The sequence below is a fragment of the Protopterus annectens genome, chromosome 10.part0 (genome assembly GCF_019279795.1).
Source record: "Protopterus annectens isolate FY-2018-M chromosome 10.part0, PAN1.0, whole genome shotgun sequence".
Taxonomy (NCBI): Eukaryota; Metazoa; Chordata; order Ceratodontiformes; family Protopteridae; genus Protopterus; species Protopterus annectens.
In genome coordinates, this window is record NC_056744.1 from 594,614,759 (window position 1) to 594,637,287 (window position 22,529).

At 44.7% G+C, this 22,529-nt stretch overlaps 1 protein-coding gene across 2 annotated transcripts in view; it reads right to left on the reverse strand.

Annotated features, from left to right (window-relative positions):
* The window catches only part of KDM4A (lysine demethylase 4A), a 2,334,711-nt gene that overhangs the window by 853,306 nt on the left and 1,458,876 nt on the right, over window positions 1–22,529 (reverse strand). For both annotated transcript variants that reach the window (XM_044085421.1, XM_044085420.1), the window contains exon 15: window positions 16,866–16,942. In XM_044085421.1, coding sequence (XP_043941356.1) covers window positions 16,866–16,942 — 77 coding nt within the window. The remainder of the gene's footprint in view (window positions 1–16,865; window positions 16,943–22,529) is intronic.

The window sequence follows — 22,529 nt, forward strand, 5'->3', positions numbered from 1 at the left end:
TAGTCCTGGCATTCACAGCGGAAATGCTCTCTTAAGGTATGCAAGGTTTCACCAAAAGAGAAATCTTCTGGAGGGGAGGCAGAGGGAATGGATTCCTCTGCATCTGAATCCTCATAGGTAGACAAGGGCATGTCCTGGTAATCAGAAGGGTCAGAGTCATCAGACTCCTGATCTGTAGAATCAGAAGGAAATTAAATTCTTTGTCTTTTGGCAGGGGAAGGCTGGCTTCCCCTAATTATAGTAATAAGGTCTTCAGCCATTCTAAGCATTTGTTTTTGTGGCATGGGAGGATGAGCATGCGCTTCGGATGTCAGTTTTCTAGTCATACTACGAACTCTTGGCCTGAGAAACTCGGTAGTTTTAGTAGGAAATGAAGTTGTCGGTTTAATATAAATATCGGTAGGTTGGAATACACCCTCAGAAGCCGGTACCTGCACAGTGGCTCCGGACCCATCCAAGATAGAGACATCCGCAGGTTCCATAGTCGAAGAAGCATCTCACGGCATATTGGACTCCGAATGGATCTCAGCAGAGGCCTGCGAATCTGTAGAAGCGAGCATCAGGGGCTGCAAAGGGCCTCACTGAGTACCGGTGACAAGCTTAACAGAAGCGTCGTCGGCAGTTTTTGACCTATGCGGTCTGTCTCTGTCTTTGCGTTTTGTCGGAAGATCGGTAGTCGGATGGCTTACTGAAGCCATTTCAGAATACGGAGAATGACAGCGAAGAATTTAGCTACAAAAATAGCCCGACGACGAATGGTTCGGGCATTAAACAAGGCACAAAACCGATAGCTAGGGACATTGTGGTCTGGGCCTAAACAGGTGACGCAGTAAGAATGAAACTCTCTGTGAGGTATTTGCTTTCCACAGACAAGACAATTGCTAATTTTTTCTGACATCGGTTAGAGCAAGAAAAAAGAATCCCCAGCAGGGTACTTTGCTTTAGAAGACTTCAGGTCTGAAACTCGAAAAAAACCCGAAAGTTTCAGGTAGCGGCCGACCGGCACTTGCGAACTGCTTCTGCTGCGGGCTCCTTTTCGGCAAGAAAGACTGGTGTAATGGTGTTGGCTGCATGTTTTATACCCCTGACGACCTGACGTCATGGAAGAGGCGACAGCATCTGACGTAGAAATCCCAAGACTCTGGTATTCGGGCCGACTGAGGACTACCTGCAGGCAGATAACCAGAGTGTGATGACTGCAACAGTGAAACATGAAGAACATCTACCATTACTCACATCTTTCACCACATTTACATCCAAATAACTAATACATTCCTCATTTAACATGTGTAAATTTCAAAAACTCGGTAGTATTAATATAATTCATAAATAATTCAACATCACTCTTCCCACCTTTCTAAATGATGAATAAATCATCCAGGTATCTCAAATAGAATACACAATTCTGGAAAAGAACATGTCCAAACAAAAAACTATGTTCCTATTCACACACAACAATATTAGCATATAGGGGTGCTACACGCTGCCCCCATTGCTACACCTCCTTATTGTAGAAATATGTGTTCATCAAAACAGATGTAATTGTTAGTCAATACTAATTCCATCATTTCTACATATAAATTTATGTCATTTTGTAATAAGCCCTTCCTTTTATATCTAAGAATTTAGCAAAGGTAGAAGTAATAGAATTGCGAGCGTCCACTATGGGACGCATGGAGGTCCATTAGGTTCTTACGTACCTTGGGCAAACCAAACATAGTCGGTATAACTGGAGAGTTCACTTTCAAGTATTCAAAATCAGATAAAGAAATACGCAATTCCAAAAGCATATCACTTAATTGTGTCGAGATCCTAGCATATGCAATGTTAAGGTCATTTAAGGAAACTTAGTTATAAGCATCACTAAAAGGAATAGAATACATCCTATTAAAAATACTTTTATAAGACCATAATTATAACCCTCCCACCCTTATCAGGCTGCATAATCCGTATTTTCATTTGCAACAAGGCCCTAAGCAATTCCCCTTCTTCAAAACTTAAATTGCTAACTACATTTGTTCTATCGCTTGTCACATACCTTAAATCAGCTTCACATAATTTTTTAAACAGCAAAAGGGTGGGATGCAATGGAGGGTTAAAAACTCTAGGCACCCAAAGTTCATTTCTGCCATGTTCACAATTATTATTCACCATAATGTTAAAGTTCGTCTTCCTAACAAACAATTTAAAATCTAACAGAACATTAGCAATGTCCATTCTTGCTCCTGGTACAAACGTAAACTCCTTTGCAAACAAGTTAGCCGCATTAGAATCAAAGGCATGAGAACTGTAATTAAAAACTTTGAAATCCCCAGAATTACTCACTATACTATTTGGCATGTTAGAAAATGTCTGTGTATTTACAGTACTCACAGCCTCTGTTGAAAATTCTGACTCCATCTGTTGTTCTAAGGTGGAAATCAGTGTTGTTGACAAGCCAGGAAGTTCCAGTGACTGTTCTGGTGTTTCTAAAGGCAGACATAACTCAACACTCTCTTCTTTATCAGAACTCACGATCTCTGGTAAGAATTCCAATTCCATCCATTGTTCTGAGGCGGAAAAGAGGGTTGTTGACAAAGTACAGTTTTGTACCTACCATAAATGTAGATGTTCGAGGATCCACATTGCTGCAGTCATAACCTGTGGGTAGTCCGCTGTCCTCGGTCGGCCCGAATACCAAAGAGCTAGGCTGGCGTCGGTCATGGGCGCCCAGAGCTGACGTCAGCACGTAGTGGTACTTAAGCGCATGACCGACGCCATATCCTCAGTCTTTCTTGCCCCAGATGTCAGAAGGCCTTAAAAGAAGGAAAGGCCAGAGCCACAAAGGAGAAAATAACAATAATCCCTAAGGAACAATAACAGCAACAACAACAACAACCCCAAACCATAGAGGGGAAGGAGGGAGGGAAAATAGGACTGCAGCAATGTGGATCCTCGAACATCTACATTTATGGTAGGTACAAAACTGTACTATGTTCTTCGGCTCACATTGCTGCAGTCATAACCTGTGGGTAGAATCCCAAAGCAAAGGAAAAGGGAGGCTGGCAAACTAAAAAGCATTAGGGGCTGCTAACATGCCCTGTAAGACTGCAGTGGCAAACCCAGCCCTGGACTTGGAGTAAAGAGGGAGATGGTAATGCTTAGTAAAAGTGTGAACTGAACTCCAAGTAGCTGCTTCCAAAATATCCTTAGTAGCTACACCCCTCAAAAAAGCAGTAGATGTGGCAGTAGCCCTAGTAGAATGAGGTCTAATACCAGCAGGAACATTCTTCCCATGATGAGAATAACAAAAGGCAATACAATTAGCAATCCACTTTGAAATAGTCTGCTTAGAAACAGCTTTCCCTTGTGAACTCAAAGCAAAAGAAACAAATAACTGTTGAGTCTGTCTGAACCCTTTAGTTCTGCTCAAACAGTAACGTAACTGCCTGTGTATATCCAAAGAATGCAAGATTTTTTCCCCCTTATTTTGGGGATCAGCATAAAAAGTAGGCAAATGGATAGACTGGTTCAAGGCCACATTAGAAATAACTTTTGGCATAAAAGTAGGGTTAGTACGTACGGAAACTCTATCCTTGTGGAATATTAGAAATGGTTCAACTGCCATGAGAGCCTGCAATTCAGATATCCTTCTAGCAGAAGTAATGGCCAACAAAAAGGCAGTCTTCCAAGACAAAAACTTCAATTCCGACGTAGCTGCAGGTTCAAAAGGAGGCAAAGTAAGCTTCTCCAACACAAAATTGAGATCCCAGGAAGGAGTAGGAGCTCTATGTGGGGGTCTTATATTTTTTGCCCCTCTAAGAAATTGCTTAAACAAAGGGTGAGAAAATAAAGGAGGGTCACAATCATAGTGAGCAGAAATGGCTGCAGCATGAACCTTCACAGAGGAAAATGACAAACCCTTGTCTAGTAATTCAGTAAGGTACTGCAGTGTAAAACTCAAATTAGGTACCGAGACATCAAAGTCCTTTGTTGTGCTCCAAAGAAAAAGACTCCTCCATTTATCAGCATAAACCTTTCTAGTGCTGGGTCGCCTGGCTTCCAAAATGACATCCAAAACCCGTTGAGGAAGCTGAGAACCCACAGGCTCTAAAACAGAATTCGCCAGGCTGTTAGATGCAGGGACTGCACCCTGACATTGAGCAAATGACTGCTTGACTGGGACAACAAGTGAGGAAGCTGTGGCAAAGGCCAAGGAGGCTCCTGAATTAAACTCCTCAGCAGAGGATACCAGTGCTGTCGTGGCCAATCTGGTGCTATTAAAATCATGCAAGGCTTGTCCCGCCTGACTTTCAAGAGTACCTTGGTAAGGAGAGGCAGAGGAGGAAAAGCATAGACGTGAAGGTTGTTCCAACTGAAAGATAGAGCATCCACTTTCCAAGCTTTTGGGTGAAATATCTTTGTGCAAAATTTTGGTAGTTGGAAATTTAGAGGGGAAGCGAACAGATCTATGTCTGGAGTTCCCCAAGCCACTGTCAACTGTTTGAATACTAGAGGATCCAATTTCCACTCGTGGGGATCCACAATTTGTCTGCTCAATACATCTGCTAGGGAGTTCTGTGCTCCTGGCAGAAACCGTGCTTGAAGAGTGATGTGCAAACTCAAAGCAGTCTCCCACAATATCATTGCTTGTCTGCAGAGAGGGTAAGAATGGGTTCCCCCCTGCTTGTTGATGTACCACATGACTGTAGTGTTGTCTGTTGAATCAACACCTGTCCTGGTTGAAGTAGGCCCTTGAAAGCCATCAGGGCAAACTGGACTGCTAACATCTCCTTCATGTTGATATGCAAATGCTGTAGTCTGGGAGGCCACGTGTCTTGAATCCATTTTCCATTGAAGTGTGCTCCTCAAGCCAGGTCTGAGGCATCCGTCGTTATGATCTGACTCGCCTCTGGTCGGGTCACAGAGAGTCCCTTGTTTAGGTGACATTCCTGTGTCCACCACAAGAATTCCTTTTGGATGCAAGGTATTATCTGAATGACAGTGTCCAAATCGTGGCAGTGTTGAGTCCATACACTTTTGAGATACCATTGTAGCTTCCTCATATGCAGTTTGGCATTGGGAAGTACCAGAATGCAAGATGCCATGAACCCCAAGGCTTGAAGGACTGTCCTTGCAGTCAGCCTGGACAGTACTGATAATTGCTGGAAATATAGATGAAGAGTTCTTTGTTTGTCCGGGGTCAGAAAAGCCATCTGAGATGCTGTATTCAGTCTCACACCCAGAAAGCACATGTCCTGAGAGGGTACTAGACTGAACTTTGTTTCGTTCACAGAATACCCTAGGCACCTTAAAACTGCCATTACATACTGTAGATGTTGAAGTAACTTGTCTTTGTCTTGAGCAAGAATCAGGCAATCGTCCAGATAAGGATAAATTTGTATTCCCCTCAGTCTTAAGAAAGCTATTACAGGAGCCAGAACCTTTGTGAACACCCTGGGCGCAGTAGATAAACCAAAGGGCAATGCAGAGAACTGATAATGAGAAGTACCAGCCCAAAAACGCAGGAATCTCCTGCAGCTGGGCTTGATAGGAATGTGAAGATAGGCCTCTGAGATCCAGAGTTACCATCCAGTGATTTTTGCCTAGCAGAGGCAGAAGTTGCTGTAATGTTAGCATCTTGAACTTTGGAACGTCTAGGTATGTATTGAGAATGGACAAATCCAGAATTGGCCTCCAAGTGTTTCCCTTCTTTGGCACTAGGAATAGACGAGAATAAAACCCTAGGCCTTCTTCTGACTGAGGTACCACCTGGATTGCCCCCATTTGTAAAAGCAAAGAAATTTGTTCTTGAGCCTCCAGCCTTTGCTGAGGAGGTACATCTGGCATGCCTTTGAAAGGAGGAAAAGAGTGAAAATAAAACGTAGCCTTGATTTATTATGTCCAACACCCATTTGTCCTGGGTGACCAAATGCCAATTTTGTCTGAAAAGTGCCAACTTTCCTCCTAGAGGAGCTGCCAGAAAAGAAGGATCTGGCAGCTGAGGATACAGGTCATTGGGTCTGTTTACGAAAAGGCTGACCCCTGCCCTCACCAGAAGATTGTGCAGGAGAACTCCAAGTCCTAGGTCTGAAAGCACCCTGAGCGTGAGCCCTGCCCTTCCCACGTCTAGACCTGCCCTTAGACTGAAAATCCGAAGAAGGGTAAGACCATCCTCTTGCAGGCCAATTCCTGCTAAACTTAGGGGGCTGCACCTGCAAAATTCCTTAACCGTCTGCATAGACTTAGCTTTGTCTTCCATCTTTTCAAAACTGACTCCACAGGGGAACCAAAAGAACTTCAGATTGAAGAGGAGCATCCAAAATCCGAGCTTTAACATGCTCTGACAAATTTTGATCCTTAAGCCAGGCATGTCTACGAATAACTGAACCAGTAGCAGCCACCCTGGAAGAAGCCTGAAGGGCATCAAAGCCACACTGCAAGGAATGTTTACCAACTTGGTCAGAAGCATGAACCAAGTCCTGCAATTCCTTACACTCTATACCCTCAGATAGAGCATCTACCTTAGATTTTAACTGACCTAACAGAAAGTTCTGATACTTCAGCATATGAAATTGGCAATTTAAAGCCCTCATAGGTAACGTAGAAGAGGTGTATACTTTTTTACCCCACCTATCCAACGCTCTAGAATCTTTATCCAAAGGAACTGGATTCTTAACCACAGAAGCCCTGACACCTTTAGGCCCTTGAATAATAGTTTCTGGGTCAGCTCTAGGACTCTTATACAAATATTTATGTGCCTCTGGAACTCTGTAATACCTGTCTGGCTTGACAGGGGCAGGGGGTAAAGAGTCAGGATTAAGGGAAGCTTCAGAAAAAACATCCTGAACCACATCTAAAACAGGGGGAATAGGCAAAGGTCTATGTTGTGGCAAAAACAAAAATTCCCTAAGCCTCTTACGAGAATCCGAAAAATCCTGACCTTCCCACTTGAAATGCTCCCTCATGGAATGCAAGGTTTCAGAAAAGGAAAAATCCTCTGGAGGAGAAGCAGAAGGACAGGAATCCTCTGCATCCGAATCTGAATAGGGAGGAAAATCCGGAATATCCTCAGCTGAGGACTCAGAGTAATCTGAGGAATGCTCCATACCCTCTAAATCTGTCTCCACCCTAGGCCTCTTCTCAGGAGGGGGCATAGAACCCCTGATCAAAGTAATCAAATCCTCTGCCATTTTCAACATATGTTTTTTAGGAACAGAAGCCGAAGAACTAGGGCTATGGCCCGTACCAGAAAGACCAGGTCTAGCCTTAGGAGGGCCTTTAGAGACTGAAGTAGAAGGCCTAATAACCTTTTGTAAGGATGGAACCACAGAAACTTGAGAAGCACCCTCAGCCTGGCCTAACTCCTGAGAGGCCAACTCCTGTAACAGTAAAGGTTCCCCCTGGGATTCAGCCGAGACCTCGGCTGGATCCACAGATTCAACCGTAGATTCCACAGAACCGGCGTCCACAACGGACGACTCATCCGGTTTTGACCTTAAAGATTTATCTTTTCGCTTTTTTGCGGTAGCGGGCGTCGGAGGATCCGACAGCATGTTGTAGTTACACCGCTTACCGAAAACCAACCTGGCACAGTCTAATCTGCGTTTAATGGTGTGCTTATTAAATCTAGCGCAAAAGCGACACCCGACTACGTCATGCTCAGGCCCCAAGCAAGGAATACAGAGAGAATGATAGTCCCTATGAGGTATCTGTTTCCCACAAGAAATACAATTATTAACTTTTTCTGACATCCGGATTAACAGGCAAGAAAAGACAAAAATTTTCCCCAACGGGGTACTTAGCCCAACTTGGTCTTCGGTCTGAAACTCGAAAATTGAAAATTTCAGAACGCCGAACGGCACTTGCAAACGCTGCTTCTGCTTCGGACCACGTGGCAAGAAAGACTGAGGATATGGCGTCGGTCATGCGCTTAAGTAGCACTACGTGCTGACGTCAGCTCTGGGCGCCCATGACCGACGCCAGCCTAGCTCTTTGGTATTCGGGCCGACCGAGGACAGCGGACTACCCACAGGTTATGACTGCAGCAATGTGAGACGAAGAACATCCTGGGAGGTTCCAATACCTGTTCTGGTACTTCTGAGGGCGGCCATGATTCAGTTCTGTCTCCTTTACCCTTTCTGACCGCTGAAGCATTGGTTGGTCTAAAGGGACGTTCACTTCCTGTTCAGCCCCTTCATCCATATTCATTAATTTGGTGCTAGCACATTCACTGGCCAATAGTTCAGACTGATTTCCCCCATGACTGAGAAGGTGGTGGTAAAGGGTGCGCCTTCTTAGATGAATATTCATGTCAGTCCCTTTCTAGTTTTTTCAATTTGCAAATGTTTATACTGTTTACATGATTATAAAACATCTATAGGAAACCCACATACTCTAATTCTCTCCTCCACTCTAATAGTTGCCACCCCCTGCATCAAAAGAAGTCACTAGTAAAAGGGCAGGCTGTAAGGCTAGCGCATATGGTCAGTAGTGACAACATTTACCATGATGAATGTTTGAAACTGAGGGACATGTTGTTAAATAGAGGCTATCCTGGTGGCAAGAAAGAGGAAGACTGGACCTTTTTGTCCCATTATTGGGAGTCTCCCCTGATCAGGATAGGGCAAATGGTCCTGGGCCTATGACAGACAGTGGTGATAACCGCAAAGTTCTTGTTTTGCCTTATAATATTCATTTTCAGGGGTTTAAACATATTATTCAACACAACTGGAATGTGCACAAAAAAGGCAGTGACGTATTTATAAAAGTAGGACAGAAACCTGTCATTGTATATAAAAAAGACTGCTGTTTAAAAACTATCACTGAAAGGCCATTAAAATTAAGTCAGGAAGGATGAATGAGAAAATGTGGATGATGTAGGCAGTGTAAGTACATTTTAGAAGGGACTGAGGTGACAGTTTTTAAAGAAAGAACCATTACACTTGAGCATAATTTTAATTGTCAGAGTATGCCAGGTTTGTGAGGGGTTTTATAATGGCATGTATGTATGTAAGGTCCGTCAGTTAATCAGTTTGTTTACATTTTACGATGATGCTATCTATTCAGATATGTTTCCATGTATTAAAGCATCTAAATGAAACACCCCACCTGCTTGTCTTCCATGTTAGCAAGGGACAAGCAACAGCATCTGTCGCTTGAAAAATTATGCTTGGAAACCTTAAGAAAAAGCTGCCCATAAACAGTCCTGAAAGGTTTAAAAAGAACTGCCAATACTGACAGAGTACACTGGTGAAGCTTGGGAGGGACAAAACTACCTGGCACTAAGGGTGACATTCTCATTCTCAGAGTTGGATGCTGTTTCTTGGGGGAAATGGGCCGACCTAGGCAACACAGAGAACATGGGAGGGGACAGAGACCCTTCATGGTGGGTAAAACTTGGATGAAATACTGAAAGGACACACTTCTTTTGGAGTTTATCTTTGTTTTTCTATGCAGCTCTCAATATGACAGTGTTAGAAAATGTTTTGAAGGCATTTCTCACTCTGTTCGGACTCAAGCTCCCCTTCATTCTTTGTTTTTGCTTTTCCAAGTCTTCAAGACTTTCAAACGTCTGCTAAAGAACTTCATCCCAAAATGTGGTATCCATAATAGCCTGCCTCATACCATCCTTAAAAGAACAGAACTTAAGCCACACCATTCAGTGTGGACACATCCTCAAGCCATCTGCCCTAACCAGAAAAGCACACTTAATACTACTGAAGACCATGTGCAAACACACAGAGGAAGCAGTTGTTTACTACCTAGAATCATGAAATTGTGTCAGCATATACACAACCTAGCCCACAAATAAAGACTAAGACAAGGATGATAATTGTGGGACTTGAAGTCCTAAGTGGCAGAAGAGAAATCCCTCTTAAACCCTCTGTACCAAGTGTCAGACTTTTACATGGCAGCAATGAGAAAAGTGCCATAACTGCTTAGCATTCTATGAAACTTAAGATGTTACACACCCATCTAATCTATGATGGCTTGTTAGGGTTAATACTTCTTCTGGAGTTTGTAGTGGGCAACACCCTTTTACAGAAGACAGAAGGTAGGAAATGGAACTTTCTAGGCTGCTAAAACATCTGTCAGTGAAGGCAGCACATGAGGTATGACCCAGTATTCTTTACTTTTCTTGTCAATCATGACTCAATCTTTTTACATTGAAAGGATGAGAAGCCACAAGCCTAGCCCTAGAAGGCCTCATAAACCTTAGTGCACCTTTCCAAAAGAGAAGGAAGGGGGCCATCTTGAGAAGAGCAACAAAAACTAGCAAATTATATTAATGCCAGTTTCTCAGAAAGGATTGTAAAAATCTCCCTAGTGCACACCTGATGTGAGAGGTGTTGCAGGTGTTGCAACCAGGGGTAGTACACACCAGAGATGGCACTAAGTCTAGAGAAGATGTTGTGGCTCCACACCATGAAGACTAATCTCAACTAGATGTCAAACAATGCACATATATACAGTGTCAAGTACACTTCTGCTGGCCTACCTAATAAAGGAGGAGATGAAGAAATCTCAAACTACAGACAGCAACCTTTTCTCCAAGGGGGATGAGATGAGAAGACTCCATATGAAGTAACAGTTAACCACTGTGATTTAGGTGAGAGGGTCTGGCTTGCTGAAGTGAGTAGGCTGGCTGATAGAAGGGTTAGTGCTGGAAAAGAATAGTTGTGTAAGAACTTACCATAACCTTAGATGTCCTTCTCTTCCATGTTTCAGTATTCATAATTGTGGGGAGGCTGCTGCCTGCAGCATCGGACATCCGGCCAGTATACCAAAGTCTTAGGAGAAGGAGTATGTGCTATGTTGATTGTCAGGGGCATAAACCAACGTCGGCTATAAAAGTGACGTCTGCATGTACCCCCTTCAGAAATGACTGCCACATACAGTAGTACCCCTGGGGAGCAAGGAAAGGAAGATTTTCAGACCCACATATGCCACCAGGCCAAAGGAACCCAATAAATGTATGTGCCTGTTACAGTGTCCTGTTTGGATGGAGAGAATGTAGAGAAAGTCACTCTAGATGGACAAAACAGAGCAAGATGGGGTTGGAGGGGGGACTGAATACTGCAACATGGAAGAGAAGGACATCTAAGGTTATGGTAAGTTCTTGCACAACTATTCTATGTCCTACTCTCATGTTGCAGTATTCATAACTGTAGGGAGAGTACCCAAGCTTTAGGTATGAGCCTGGGAGGAAGGTAGAGGGGGACCTGGTCTATGAGACCCTGCAAAATTGACCTAGCAAACCCAGTTCTGGCTCTGAAGACCAAGTCTAGCTTGTAGTGCTTGGTAAAGTTATGGACTGAGGACCGGGTGGCTGCTTCCAGTATGGAAGCGTAGTCCACCCCCCTGAAAAAGGCTACAGAAGAGGCAGCTGTCCTAGTAGAATGCGCTCTCACATTGGCAGTTAAAACCTTTCCATGAAAGGAATAGCAGGCAGAGATAGTTTTAGAAATCCATGAAGATATAGTCTTGTATAGAGACTGCCTTCCCCAAGGCCCTTGAGTGAAAGGAGACAAACAGCTGGTCAGACTTTCTAACGGATTTGGTCTTGTCCAGGTAATACCCAAGCTGCCTATGAAGATCCAAGGAATGTAAGGTTCTTTCAGATGGACTTTGAGGTTGAGGGAAAAAAATCAGGAAGGTTAATGGCTTGATTTAAGGACAGTTCATTAACTACTTCAGGCATGAACGATGGGTTAGTCCTGAGGGAGACCTTGTCCTTATGGAAGATGAGGTAAAAGGGGGGGGGGGGTTAGCCATCAAGGCCTGGATTTCAGAGACCCTCCTGGTGGATGTGAGGGCTATCAGCAGCACTGTTTTCCAAGTACATAGTTTCAGAGATGCTGAGTGAACTGGTTCAAAAGGAGGTAGTGTTGAGTTTTTCAAGGACAAAATTTAAGGTCCCATGAAGGCAGTATCTGTTTTCTAGGTAGTTTGATATGCAGGACCCCTTTTAAGAATAGTTTCACCTCTAATCTGATGCCAAATACGGAACCAATGGGAGACAGGCAGAAATGACTGACAAGTGTACCTTAACAGAAGAGTAGGACAGCCCTGAATGTAGAAGCTCACACAAGTAAGAAAGGACCATAGGTACAGGAATAAGAAAGGGGTCCTGTCTTTTCTTTTGACGCCACCTGGAGAATCTTTTCCATTTTGCCACATAATTTCGCCTGGTACTAGGTTTCTTGGCCTCCTGCAAGACACTGAGTACATCCTCTGAATATATGCGTCCGAAGGGGATCAGAACTCTCTCACCCATACAGTGAGTCTGAGGTTGAGCACCTCAGGGTATGTAAGTGACCCCTGTCGTGTGAGTAGGTCAAATCGGTGGGGTAAACCTGTGGTGATTGCCCTTGGCTAGCATATGAAGAAAAGGAAACCAATGCTGTCTTGGCCAAAAGTGAGTCGCCAGCAGGATTTTTGGTTTGTTCCTCTGAGTCTTCAGAATGACTCTGAATCAGTGTGAAGGGGGGAAAGGCATAAAGATACATCCCGCCCACGAAAAAGAGAAGGCATCCACCCTCCATGCCTGTGGATGTGGATCCCTTATGCAAACAAAGGCATCTGCCTGTTCTGGGAGGAGGCAAACAGATCTGCCTGAGGAATTCCCCACTTGTGAATGAGATCCACAAACACCTTCCTGTGAAGCATCCATTCATGAGAGGATGCAGAACTTCTGCTGAGACTGTCTGCCATTGCATTCTCTGCTGAAGGAACGTACACTGCTTGCAGGTGAATGTGCAATTCTGCTACCAGGAACTAAACCTGAATTGCCAGGCTGCAGAGTGGGTAGTATCTTGTTCCCCCTGCTTGTTGATGTACCACAGGACAGTCATATTGTCCATTACAACTTTTAAGGTGCCTGGTAGGAGGACTGGATGGAAGGTTTGCAAGGCTAAGAGAAGGGCCCTCATCTTAGATACTGATGTGGTCCCTTTGTCTGAGGGATGACCACTCTCCCTGAACTTTGTTTTGTTTGTTGTGGGTTTGCAGGACTGCTCCCCAACCCAGGTCTGAAGCATCTGTGAAGATTTGTTGAGAGGGTGTGGGAATCTGCAACGATATACCCTGGTTGAGGCATATGGCTGCAATCCACCATTGCACCTCTTTTATCAGGCATGGGAGGAGAGGTACAAGAGTATCCAGGGTGTGTGAACATTGGTTCCACCAACTCCTCAGCACCCCCTGACATTTTCTCATGTGCAGTCTTGCTAAGGGGAGCATGGGTATCAAGGATGCCATGTGGCAGAGGACCCACAGGAATTCCCTGGCTGATAAGATTTGGAGAGAGAGGAGTGCTTGGAGGTAATGTGCGATGGCTTCCACCTTCTGGCAAGGAATGAAGACTGCCATCTAGTCTGTTTTTATCCTGCACTCCAAGAAAACCAGGTCTTGGGTGGGTGTCAGTTGAGATTTTACTTGGTTCACAGTAAACCCTACATTTGGCAGGGTATTGAACACCATGCCTAGGTGGTGACGGAGGGTGTGGCAATCCTGGTGAAGTATCAAGAGGTCGTCTAGGTATGGATATATTTGAATGCCCTGCCCTCTGCAGTGGGCGATACCTGGTGCAAGGCAATTTGTAAATACTCTGGGGGCTGTGGAAAACCCACATGGCAATGCAGAAAAATTGAAAATGCAAGGAACCCATGGAAAAACATAGGAACTTCCTGTAGCTGGGGTGAATAGGAATATGAAGAAAAGCATCCTTCAGATCCAAGCATACCATGAAAGCTTGGTGAGGGATGAGAGGTAGGAGGCAAGCCTTTTGAAGGTAGGCACCTTGAGGAAAAGACCGAGTACAGACAAATCCAGGATTGGCCTCCAAGGGCCATCCTTTCTTGGAACCAAAAACATCCTGAAGTAAAACCCCTTGCTTGTCTGTTCTGGAGGTACTCTTTCTATGGTGCCCTGAGTTTGAAGTTGATCCAGAATTGGGGAGAAGGTGACATGTAGGTGGTTAGGGTGTCTCCTGAGAGGGAGGAAGTGTTCACCAAGTCATGAAGTATCCTTTCTGGATGATGGAAAGGACCCAAGCCTCTGAGGCAAATTTCCACCAAGAGGGTAGGGAAAGGGTGAGGCAGAGGGATAAGGGAATGGAGTTGGGTAATGGGATTGAGTCACAGTGGATGAGCTCTGTCCTGGTAAGGCTGCCTCTGAAAGGGAGTTTGAGTGGAGGCGGAAGTTTGTTTAGGAGTGGAGTGTTTCCTATGTTGCCTCCGTCCCTTAGCCTGTGGGGGGACTGGAATGAGATGATTGCCTCCTAACAAAGGTGGTCCTTTGAGGGTAGTTCCTATGATACCTAGGAATAGGAGGGACTAACAAATGCTTTAGATTTTGTAGCTCCTTGCCCTTTTCCTGCAGAGATTTAAGGAGCTCTGCAGAGGCTGCACCAAAAAGGGCCTTATTATCAGGAGGTGCATCTAACAATTTGGTCTGGACATCCATAAGAAGGGGCTGTAACCTCACCCAAGAATATCTTCTCAGGACAGAAGCTGAGGCTGCAGATTTGGAAGATGCCTCTACCGTATCACAACTGCAATTTACGGAGTGCCTGGTCACCTGAGAGGCGGTAGAGAGCAGGGCAGAGAGCTGTGACTTAGCAGGGGAGTCTTATACATCTCGAATCAGTGCAGAAGCTTTTGACAGGGTATCTAAAATAAACCTAGCAATGTGAGTTTGACAGCTTAGGGCTTTGATGGCTAGAGTTGAAGTATATACCTTCTTGACTAATCTATCCATAAATCTACTGTCCTTGTCAGTGGGAAACAGAGAGGTGGAAGGCAGCTGTCTGGATGATTTACCTGCTGACACTGCAATGACAGCAGGGGGATTCTTGAAAAGGAACCGTGTAAACTGAGGAACGTTATAAAATCTATCTGGACGTTTAAGAAGCTGGAGGCTGAGAGAGTCAGGGGTCTGTGATGGAGCCAGAAAGGGTGGAAGCAGGGTAGGGACTGCAGATGGAGAGGGCTGCTTCATCTGCAATAATTCAAAGTATCTCTTTTTTGTTTCAGAGACATCTGAGGCCTGCCATTTAAAATGTTCTCTCATCAGGGAAATGATATCCCCAAAGGAGAATTCCTCTCCTGGAGATTCATGACTAATAAGAGTCATCCTACTCAGGGGAAATTAAGTCCTTGGGGGATTCTATCTGGGAGCAATAGGTAAGTGATTCATCAGAGGAAGAGATTTCCTCTTCTGAATCTTCTAAGGCCTGCAGAGGTGAAAGGGTTGGTAGAGGTACCACAAACAGGAGGGCCTGGAAGGCCCTGAAAAGATTTTGGGAAAAACCTTCTCATCCAGATGGTTCAGCCTCTCTATGTTCCCTATGTTTTAATTTCTGTTTCCTCTTCAGAAGAGTAGAAGGATGTGTTGACTTAGAGGCCGATGCCTGGGAGGATAGAAAGGCTAGAGTAGGCCCCGCTGATGTCCTGATCCATGGTTCCCCCCTTTGCCATCAGGGGCTGATGGCCGATCAACCTCAGATGTACTCTGTATTTCTTCCGAACTGCCTTCCACCATGGTTCCAGGTTCTAGCTGTGAAATGGGTGTTTGATGAGACCCTGGGCTAACAACAGCCTCGAGAGTCTTACTAGACTCCTGACATGCAGAATGAGCGTCAAGCCTAACTTTCTTGGCCATCTTCCGCGGTGGCTCATCGGAGATATCTACCTCATGCTCCAAGCCTAGCGCTAGACACCAGAGCCTCTGATTTTCTAAATAAAGCTTTAAGGCAGTCAGATGGCTGCGAAGCGTTTTAGGTACAAAGGATTTGCAGATATTGCAATATGGTCGTGGTCTTCACCTAAACAGAATAAGCACTTATCATGTGCGTCCTTATGTGGTATTAGTCTTCCCCAAGCACAATTCCCTTTCCTAGCTGACATGCACATTTAAAAAGGAATAAGAGGTAAACAAAAAACCCAAAGGGGTACTTATCCGTATAGCATGGCTGAAACAAATGAATGAACTGATTCCCAGAGCCGGCGATAGGAGGTCTATAGATCACTGCGGCAGAAAAGTTCTGCTCCTAAGACTTTGGTATACTGGCCGGATGTCCGGCGCTTCAGGCAGCAACCTCCCCACAGTTATGAATACTGTAACAAGAGAATAGAAGGACATCTGCATGTTTCATCCCTCCAAGGTAATTTCAAAGGGGTCTTTCTCTTATGTTCCTACAGCTGATGAAGGATGCAAGCTCAATCACTAGTTGGCTGCAAGAGAGTACACAGAAAGAAAAAGGATGGAGGATAAAAATATGGCCTTTAAAGGAGGCAGTCCTGGCCACTGAATCCCTCAAAGTCTCCCTTTCAATTCACTCTGGCCACATATCATTTGATATGAGACCATGCTGGCAATCCCCACACTAGCCACCCTCCAATGCTGACATCTTCCATTAGCTGAGGAAGGTCTTGGACATGTTCTTTTTCAGGTAACCAAGTTGGAGGTCTCACATTCTCAGTAATCTTTGACAATACACATCTCTCCCATGTAATACAGAGAATGATGGTTAGGCTCCTGTACAGTGATCGAGTAGCCAAAAAACATTAATCTATACTCTTTAGGCACTGAATGCGGGTATTTTTCAATAACATACATCAGAGTAGACATAAGAAGTGTGTAAAAAAAATAAATGAAAAGGCCGGGCATGCCCTCTTAGCTAAAGTTGCATGTGGGAGATACATGGCCCTAAGCTTGTGACTTACAAAGTTCAAGAACTCTGTTGAGCTGGACATACAAGAGGAGGAAATTCCAACAGCTATTCATTACAAATATTAATGTACTTGAACAATTCATACATTTCCAGAAAAGAGTAAAACTGCAAACCAATGAAGAAAGCTTGACAAAATAAACTGCCTTACCTCAGTCAAAGCATTTGCTTTGCATCTTGAGCACAGCCAGTCATCAGACACTTTCTCTGAAGCAACACCATAACAACCTAAAAGCACAATAGTACACAAACAGATTAGAGGGCACACCAAACAATTTCACTTCATCTGTAATTAAGTTTTCAGCTTTTACCTTTAGAATGTATGGCAAATGTCTCAAACACACAGATATGTATCGCTTCTCTAATGTTGTCTAAAATCAGATGTAAAGATTCAAATTATGTAAAAACATACATTCTTACAGCATCAGTTGATCTACAGAGGATTCTCCCTGATGGGTCTTTGGTTGGCTTCATACCTTCCACCAAATGCAACGTAAGCACAGTTTTTCTGACGCATAAGAAAGCGCTGCATACCAGATACATGCCCCCTTTCCCCTGTGCTTACTAATTCACTACTTAGCTACTAGTAAGTGGCCACCTGCAGAAACTAAAGAAACAATGAAGATATACATCTAGCACTTAAAAATGTCATGTACAAATAAATACTTAACTTCCAGGGAGCTCCATCACTGAGAATGGTCAGAGGAGATGCCTATAGAGGCTGACAAGAAGGGAGATGACAGCCTAGCTCTGTGGCACATGGATGGAGCCTTGACTGTGACTCCGACGACTTGGGTCCAATCAGAAGCCTTGGCACTGAAGAAGACATGCTGGGATGGGGAGGAGTGAAGAGACCCAGCCCATTCACCTATGGTTTTATGTACAATAAGGGGCACACAGAGAGGTGCAATTTCCCTGATGAAGAATGGAGGATACCAACACTCATGCTGCAAGGAGAGGGATAGGGTTGCTTGGAAGAAACATCTCTAGCAGAAGTGAGGGGATGTACTTTGCAGTCAGCCCAGTGCACTCCCTCCAGTGTCCTGCTAAATGCCAAGCTTGGTCAGGACCAGGAAGAAAAACAAGAAAAAAGCTATGAAATCACCCATGATGGCTGTGTCTTCTTGACATAACCCCTCCAGGCTGGCTCTTGCTCAAAGAAAGGAAGGAATTGGCTAGTAGACCAAGACAAGTCTATATCATTTAATCGAGGCCCCAAATTCACCAAATGTATTTTTTTTTGTCGAACTTAAAGCATCGAATACCATTTCAGCAAAGAATTACATCAAAAATATTTCTTAGGGAAAAAAAATACTTGGCCACCACAGTGATTATAATACAAATTACATTATTTTAAACTCACCAAGGTGGAGGGCTTTGCCCCCGACCCCCCTAGTATATATTCCAACTGAGATCACACTACATTTTGGAAAACTGCAAGTTTGTTACAATGGCCAAGTAACTCCCTTCTCCAGGAAAAATTTTGATGATGTAATTCTTCGCTGAAATGGTAATTGATGGTTTAAGTTCGACAAACAGACATTTGGCAAACTGGAGCTTCAACAAATGATAGGTACCCGACCAAGACAGTATCTGAAGGGAATAATGGTAACATGACCGTCCCTACTCTGGGTCAATAATCTTGTAGCCTCAATCCTCACCACTGACACCGGTGAGGGATGGCCACTAGAACAAAAATAGATACAGTATTTTCAGATGCAGCTCTCTGCACTAAGCACAATTTCCCTTAAGAGCACACAGGGAGCACACTCCAGACATGGGGCTGTACTCTCTCTCTCCAGGCCCCAAACAAAACCCCACACTGACTACTTTGGAGCTCTGTGTCCCTGTTCCAAGTAGCTGACACACACACTTGGATATTTGATTTTCACACACACACATATGCAAAAGGCTGGCACAGATTTACCAGCTGTGCCCCCTCTACCCAGACTATAATGAAATTATGCTGCCAGCAGTCAGCTAGTCTAATGCTCTTACAAGAAACCAATTATACTGAGTAAAATTAATACTAATACAAATGGTACAGTTTGACCAAAGCAACAAGGCTTTCAGGAGCAGCCACAGTGTCACTAAAATAAGCATAAATACTCTTAAGATGTTAAAAGTATTCTCTAAAAGACCAGCCACAAGAAATATTTAATAATAAAGTAGAAAATATGAGAATACTGAATATCCAGTTACAATAAACACCAGAGTTTCAATCACAGAAGATATAAAAAATGGCACAGTTGGATAGATTAACACAGATGCAGAAAAAAAGAAGTTATGTACTCACCATAACGTTCCATCGGAGTAGTTATACTTTATTTTTCTGCAACCTGTGGGATACGGATCCGAGCCAGCAACTATTTTCTAGCATCTGCTCCAAGCTCCGAGCTCCTCCCCTTACCCATAATGCCCTACCATCTTCTATCTTCCCTCAGATCAAGTTTGCTGCAACTAAAAACATAAGCAACTCAACCCAATAAACCAAACCTGAAAAGACAGGACAAGGTCCAGGGGACGGAGGGAGGGAATGTTGCAAAAAAATGAAGTATAACTACTCAGATGGAACGTTATGGTGAGTACATAACTTCTTTATCTGAAGTAGTTAACTTAATTTTATCTGCAACCTGTGGGACAGAGTCCCCAGCTACTCCGATCCTGGGAGGCCCTTATGGAAGGATATTCCTGAGCACTCCTCAAAATCAGATCTAATTTGTAATGGGAAATGAAGGTATGTGAACTGGCCCAGGTTGCTGCTGCACAAATATCGTCCAAAGGCACCCCAGACCAAAAAGCAGCAGAAGTCGCCATGGACCTGGTAGAGTGAGCCTTAACAATACCAGGAGGAGATAAACCTTTTGCTTTGTAGGCATGTGAAATACAAAGAGTGATCCATCTGGCCAAAGAAATTTTAGAAATAGCTTTTCCCATAAATGCTTTGGAAAAGGAAACAAACAATTGGTCAGTCTTGCGGAAAGACTTTGTTCTATGAAGATAAAAATGAAGCTGTCTATGAACATTCAACAAATGGAGTTTGTATTCACCTTTATTTTGGAAGTTAGGAAAGAAAACAGGCAGATTAATGGACTGGTTTATGTTTGCTTCAGATGCCACTTTAGGTAAGAAGGAAGGATTAGTACGGAGTGAAACCATTATCCTTATAGAAGACCAAATACGGAGGCACGGCAGATAGAGCTTGAAGCGCAGAAACCCTCCTAGCAGCCGTAATGGCGACTAGGAAAGCGGTCTTCCAGGACAAAAATTTCAAATCCACCGAAGCTGCAAGTTCGAAAGGTGGAGCCACCAATGCCTGTAAAACAAAAGTAAGGTCCCAAGGAGGAAATGAATCCTTGACAGGTGGACGTAACAGAAAAGTACCTTTAAGAAAAGCCTTACACCGCCTAAAGGAGGCAAAGGTCATGTTGTCTTCACCAACGTGAAAACTGGAAATGGCTGCCAATTGTACTTTCACTGTGGAGGAACTAGCTTCTTGCTGAAAGATGCCAGACAGGAAATCCAACACCGCTGGAACAGGGGCTGTAAAGGGATCTATTTTTCTCTGTGCAGCCCAAATGGAAAAGCGCTTCCATTTACTGCAATAAAGTTTCCTAGTGGAGTCTAAGAGAGGCCACCAGAATGGATTTTACCAGGGATGAAAGACCGGCAGTCCTGGCAATTAACGGAACTGGAGCAACCAATCTGTCAGCTTGAGGCTGCCCAGATCGGGTGGACGTGCCACCGACGGATGGGAGATTAGATCCGGGCAGGGATCCAGAACCCACGGGGGAGCTAAGAGATGAGACCAAAGGAATGGGAACCAAACCTGATGAGGCCAGAATGGGACAATGAGGATTACTTTGCACCACAGTTGGCAAGCTTTCTGAAGAAACTTCGGAATGAGTGGCAATGGTGGATAAGCATACAGAAGCCCGGTGGGCCAAGCCTGGACTAGAGTGTCTCTGGGGACTTCCCCTGGTAAGGGAATCAGAGCGAAGAACTCTTTGCACTTTGCGCTGGAAGGAGATGCGAAGAGATCACAGCAAGGCTGATCCCATGCAAGGAAGATCTCCTCCACTACTGACTGTTTCAGAGACCACTTGTACGGCATCAGAATGGCCTGACTCAATCTGTCCGCTAAAATGATGGAGCACCCCGGGATGTGCGTTGCTATTAGAAACTGACCAGTGGCAACTGCCCATTCCTACACTCTCATAGCCTCACGACATAGGGGGTAGGATCTGGTTCCACCCTGCTTGTTGATATACCAGACAACCGATATGTTGTCTGACTGAATTGCAATCAATCCAAGAGGGAGGACTGTGTGAAAGGCTTTCAATGCTAAAAGCACTGCCCTCATCTCTACAACATTTATGTGCAACTTGGTCTCTGACTGGGACCACGTGCCTTGGAATGTCCTTCCCAAACAGTGTCCCCCCAACTGAGTTGGGAGGCATCCGTGGTCACTGTGGCTTGGACTGGAGATGACGCAAAGGGGCATCCTTCTGATATCTCCAGTGAACATAACCACCAAAGAAGAGACGTCCTGCAGACGTGACTGATGTTGATCGGAAATTCCATGGGCACGTCTAGCCAAGACCACTGAACAGCCAGAGTCCATTGAAGAACCCACATGTGAAGGCGCGCACAAGGGAGAATCGATATGGTGGCAGCCATGGAGCCCAGAGCCCGGAGAACCTCGCTTGCCTTTGGAGACTTGGAGTTCACTATCTGAGCTATGTGGCACCCGAGATGTAGGATCCTGTCTAAAGTTAAGAATAGCTTCATCTGCAAAGTGTCGAGCCGTACCCCAATGAAGTCTAGAACTTGTACTGGTTGCAATTGGGATTTGTGAACATTGACTGTAATTCCCAGTAGATCTGCCAACCGAATGAAATAGTCTCGGGCCAGACACAAGTGATGCTTGTTGGGCGCAGTAAAGAGACAGTCGTCCAGGTATGGAAACACCTGAATACCCTGAAGCCTCAGGTGAGACGTTACAACTGCCATTAACTTGGTGAACACCCTGGGGGCTGTGGTGAGACCAAAGGCTAGAGCTCTGAACTGAAAATGATTGGCTCCCAGCCAGAAGCGCAAAAACCTCCTGCAGCTTCTGTGTATCTTGATGTGGTAGTAAGCATCCTGGAGGTCTAAAGGGTACATCCAGTCACACTCTTGGAGATATAGAATGGACTGTAGGGTGACTATCCAGAATTTCTGTTTGGCTACTGACAGGTTTAATGTTGACAGGTCTAGAATGGGCCTGAGGTCCCCTGTCTTTTTTGGCACCAAAAAGAACCTTGAGTAAACGCCTGATCCGGAATGATCGGGGGGGGGGGGCTGTTCGATGGCTCGTTTGAGAAGCAGCTTTGAAACCTCTAGAGCTGTGGCCTCCCTGTGAGCGGGTGGAACATCCGGGAGGTGTTTTGTAATATTTGGAGGGGCAACAAATGGGGTAGAGTAACCTCTGGATATTATCTGTAAAACCCAGCGATCTGTCATAATGGACTCCCATGCCGTTGGGTGTAAGGACAATCATCCCCCGATTGCCTCCAGAGTAGGACTGTCAGGCAACCCCTCAGGGCTGTTAACCGGGTCTATCAGAAAAGGGTTGCCTAGACCCAAAATTTCTGGGACCCCCTCTACCTCTGGGTTGGTGTCGATCTGTCCCCCCCTGCCTCTGGTGGAATAGTTGTCCTTAGAATCCCGGGAAAACTGAGATTTTCGGAACTACATCTTCTTCTGCCCTCTTTGATTCCTAGAGAAGGACCGCTGAGGGTTAGAGAAGCGGACTCTGACAACAGACAAAGTC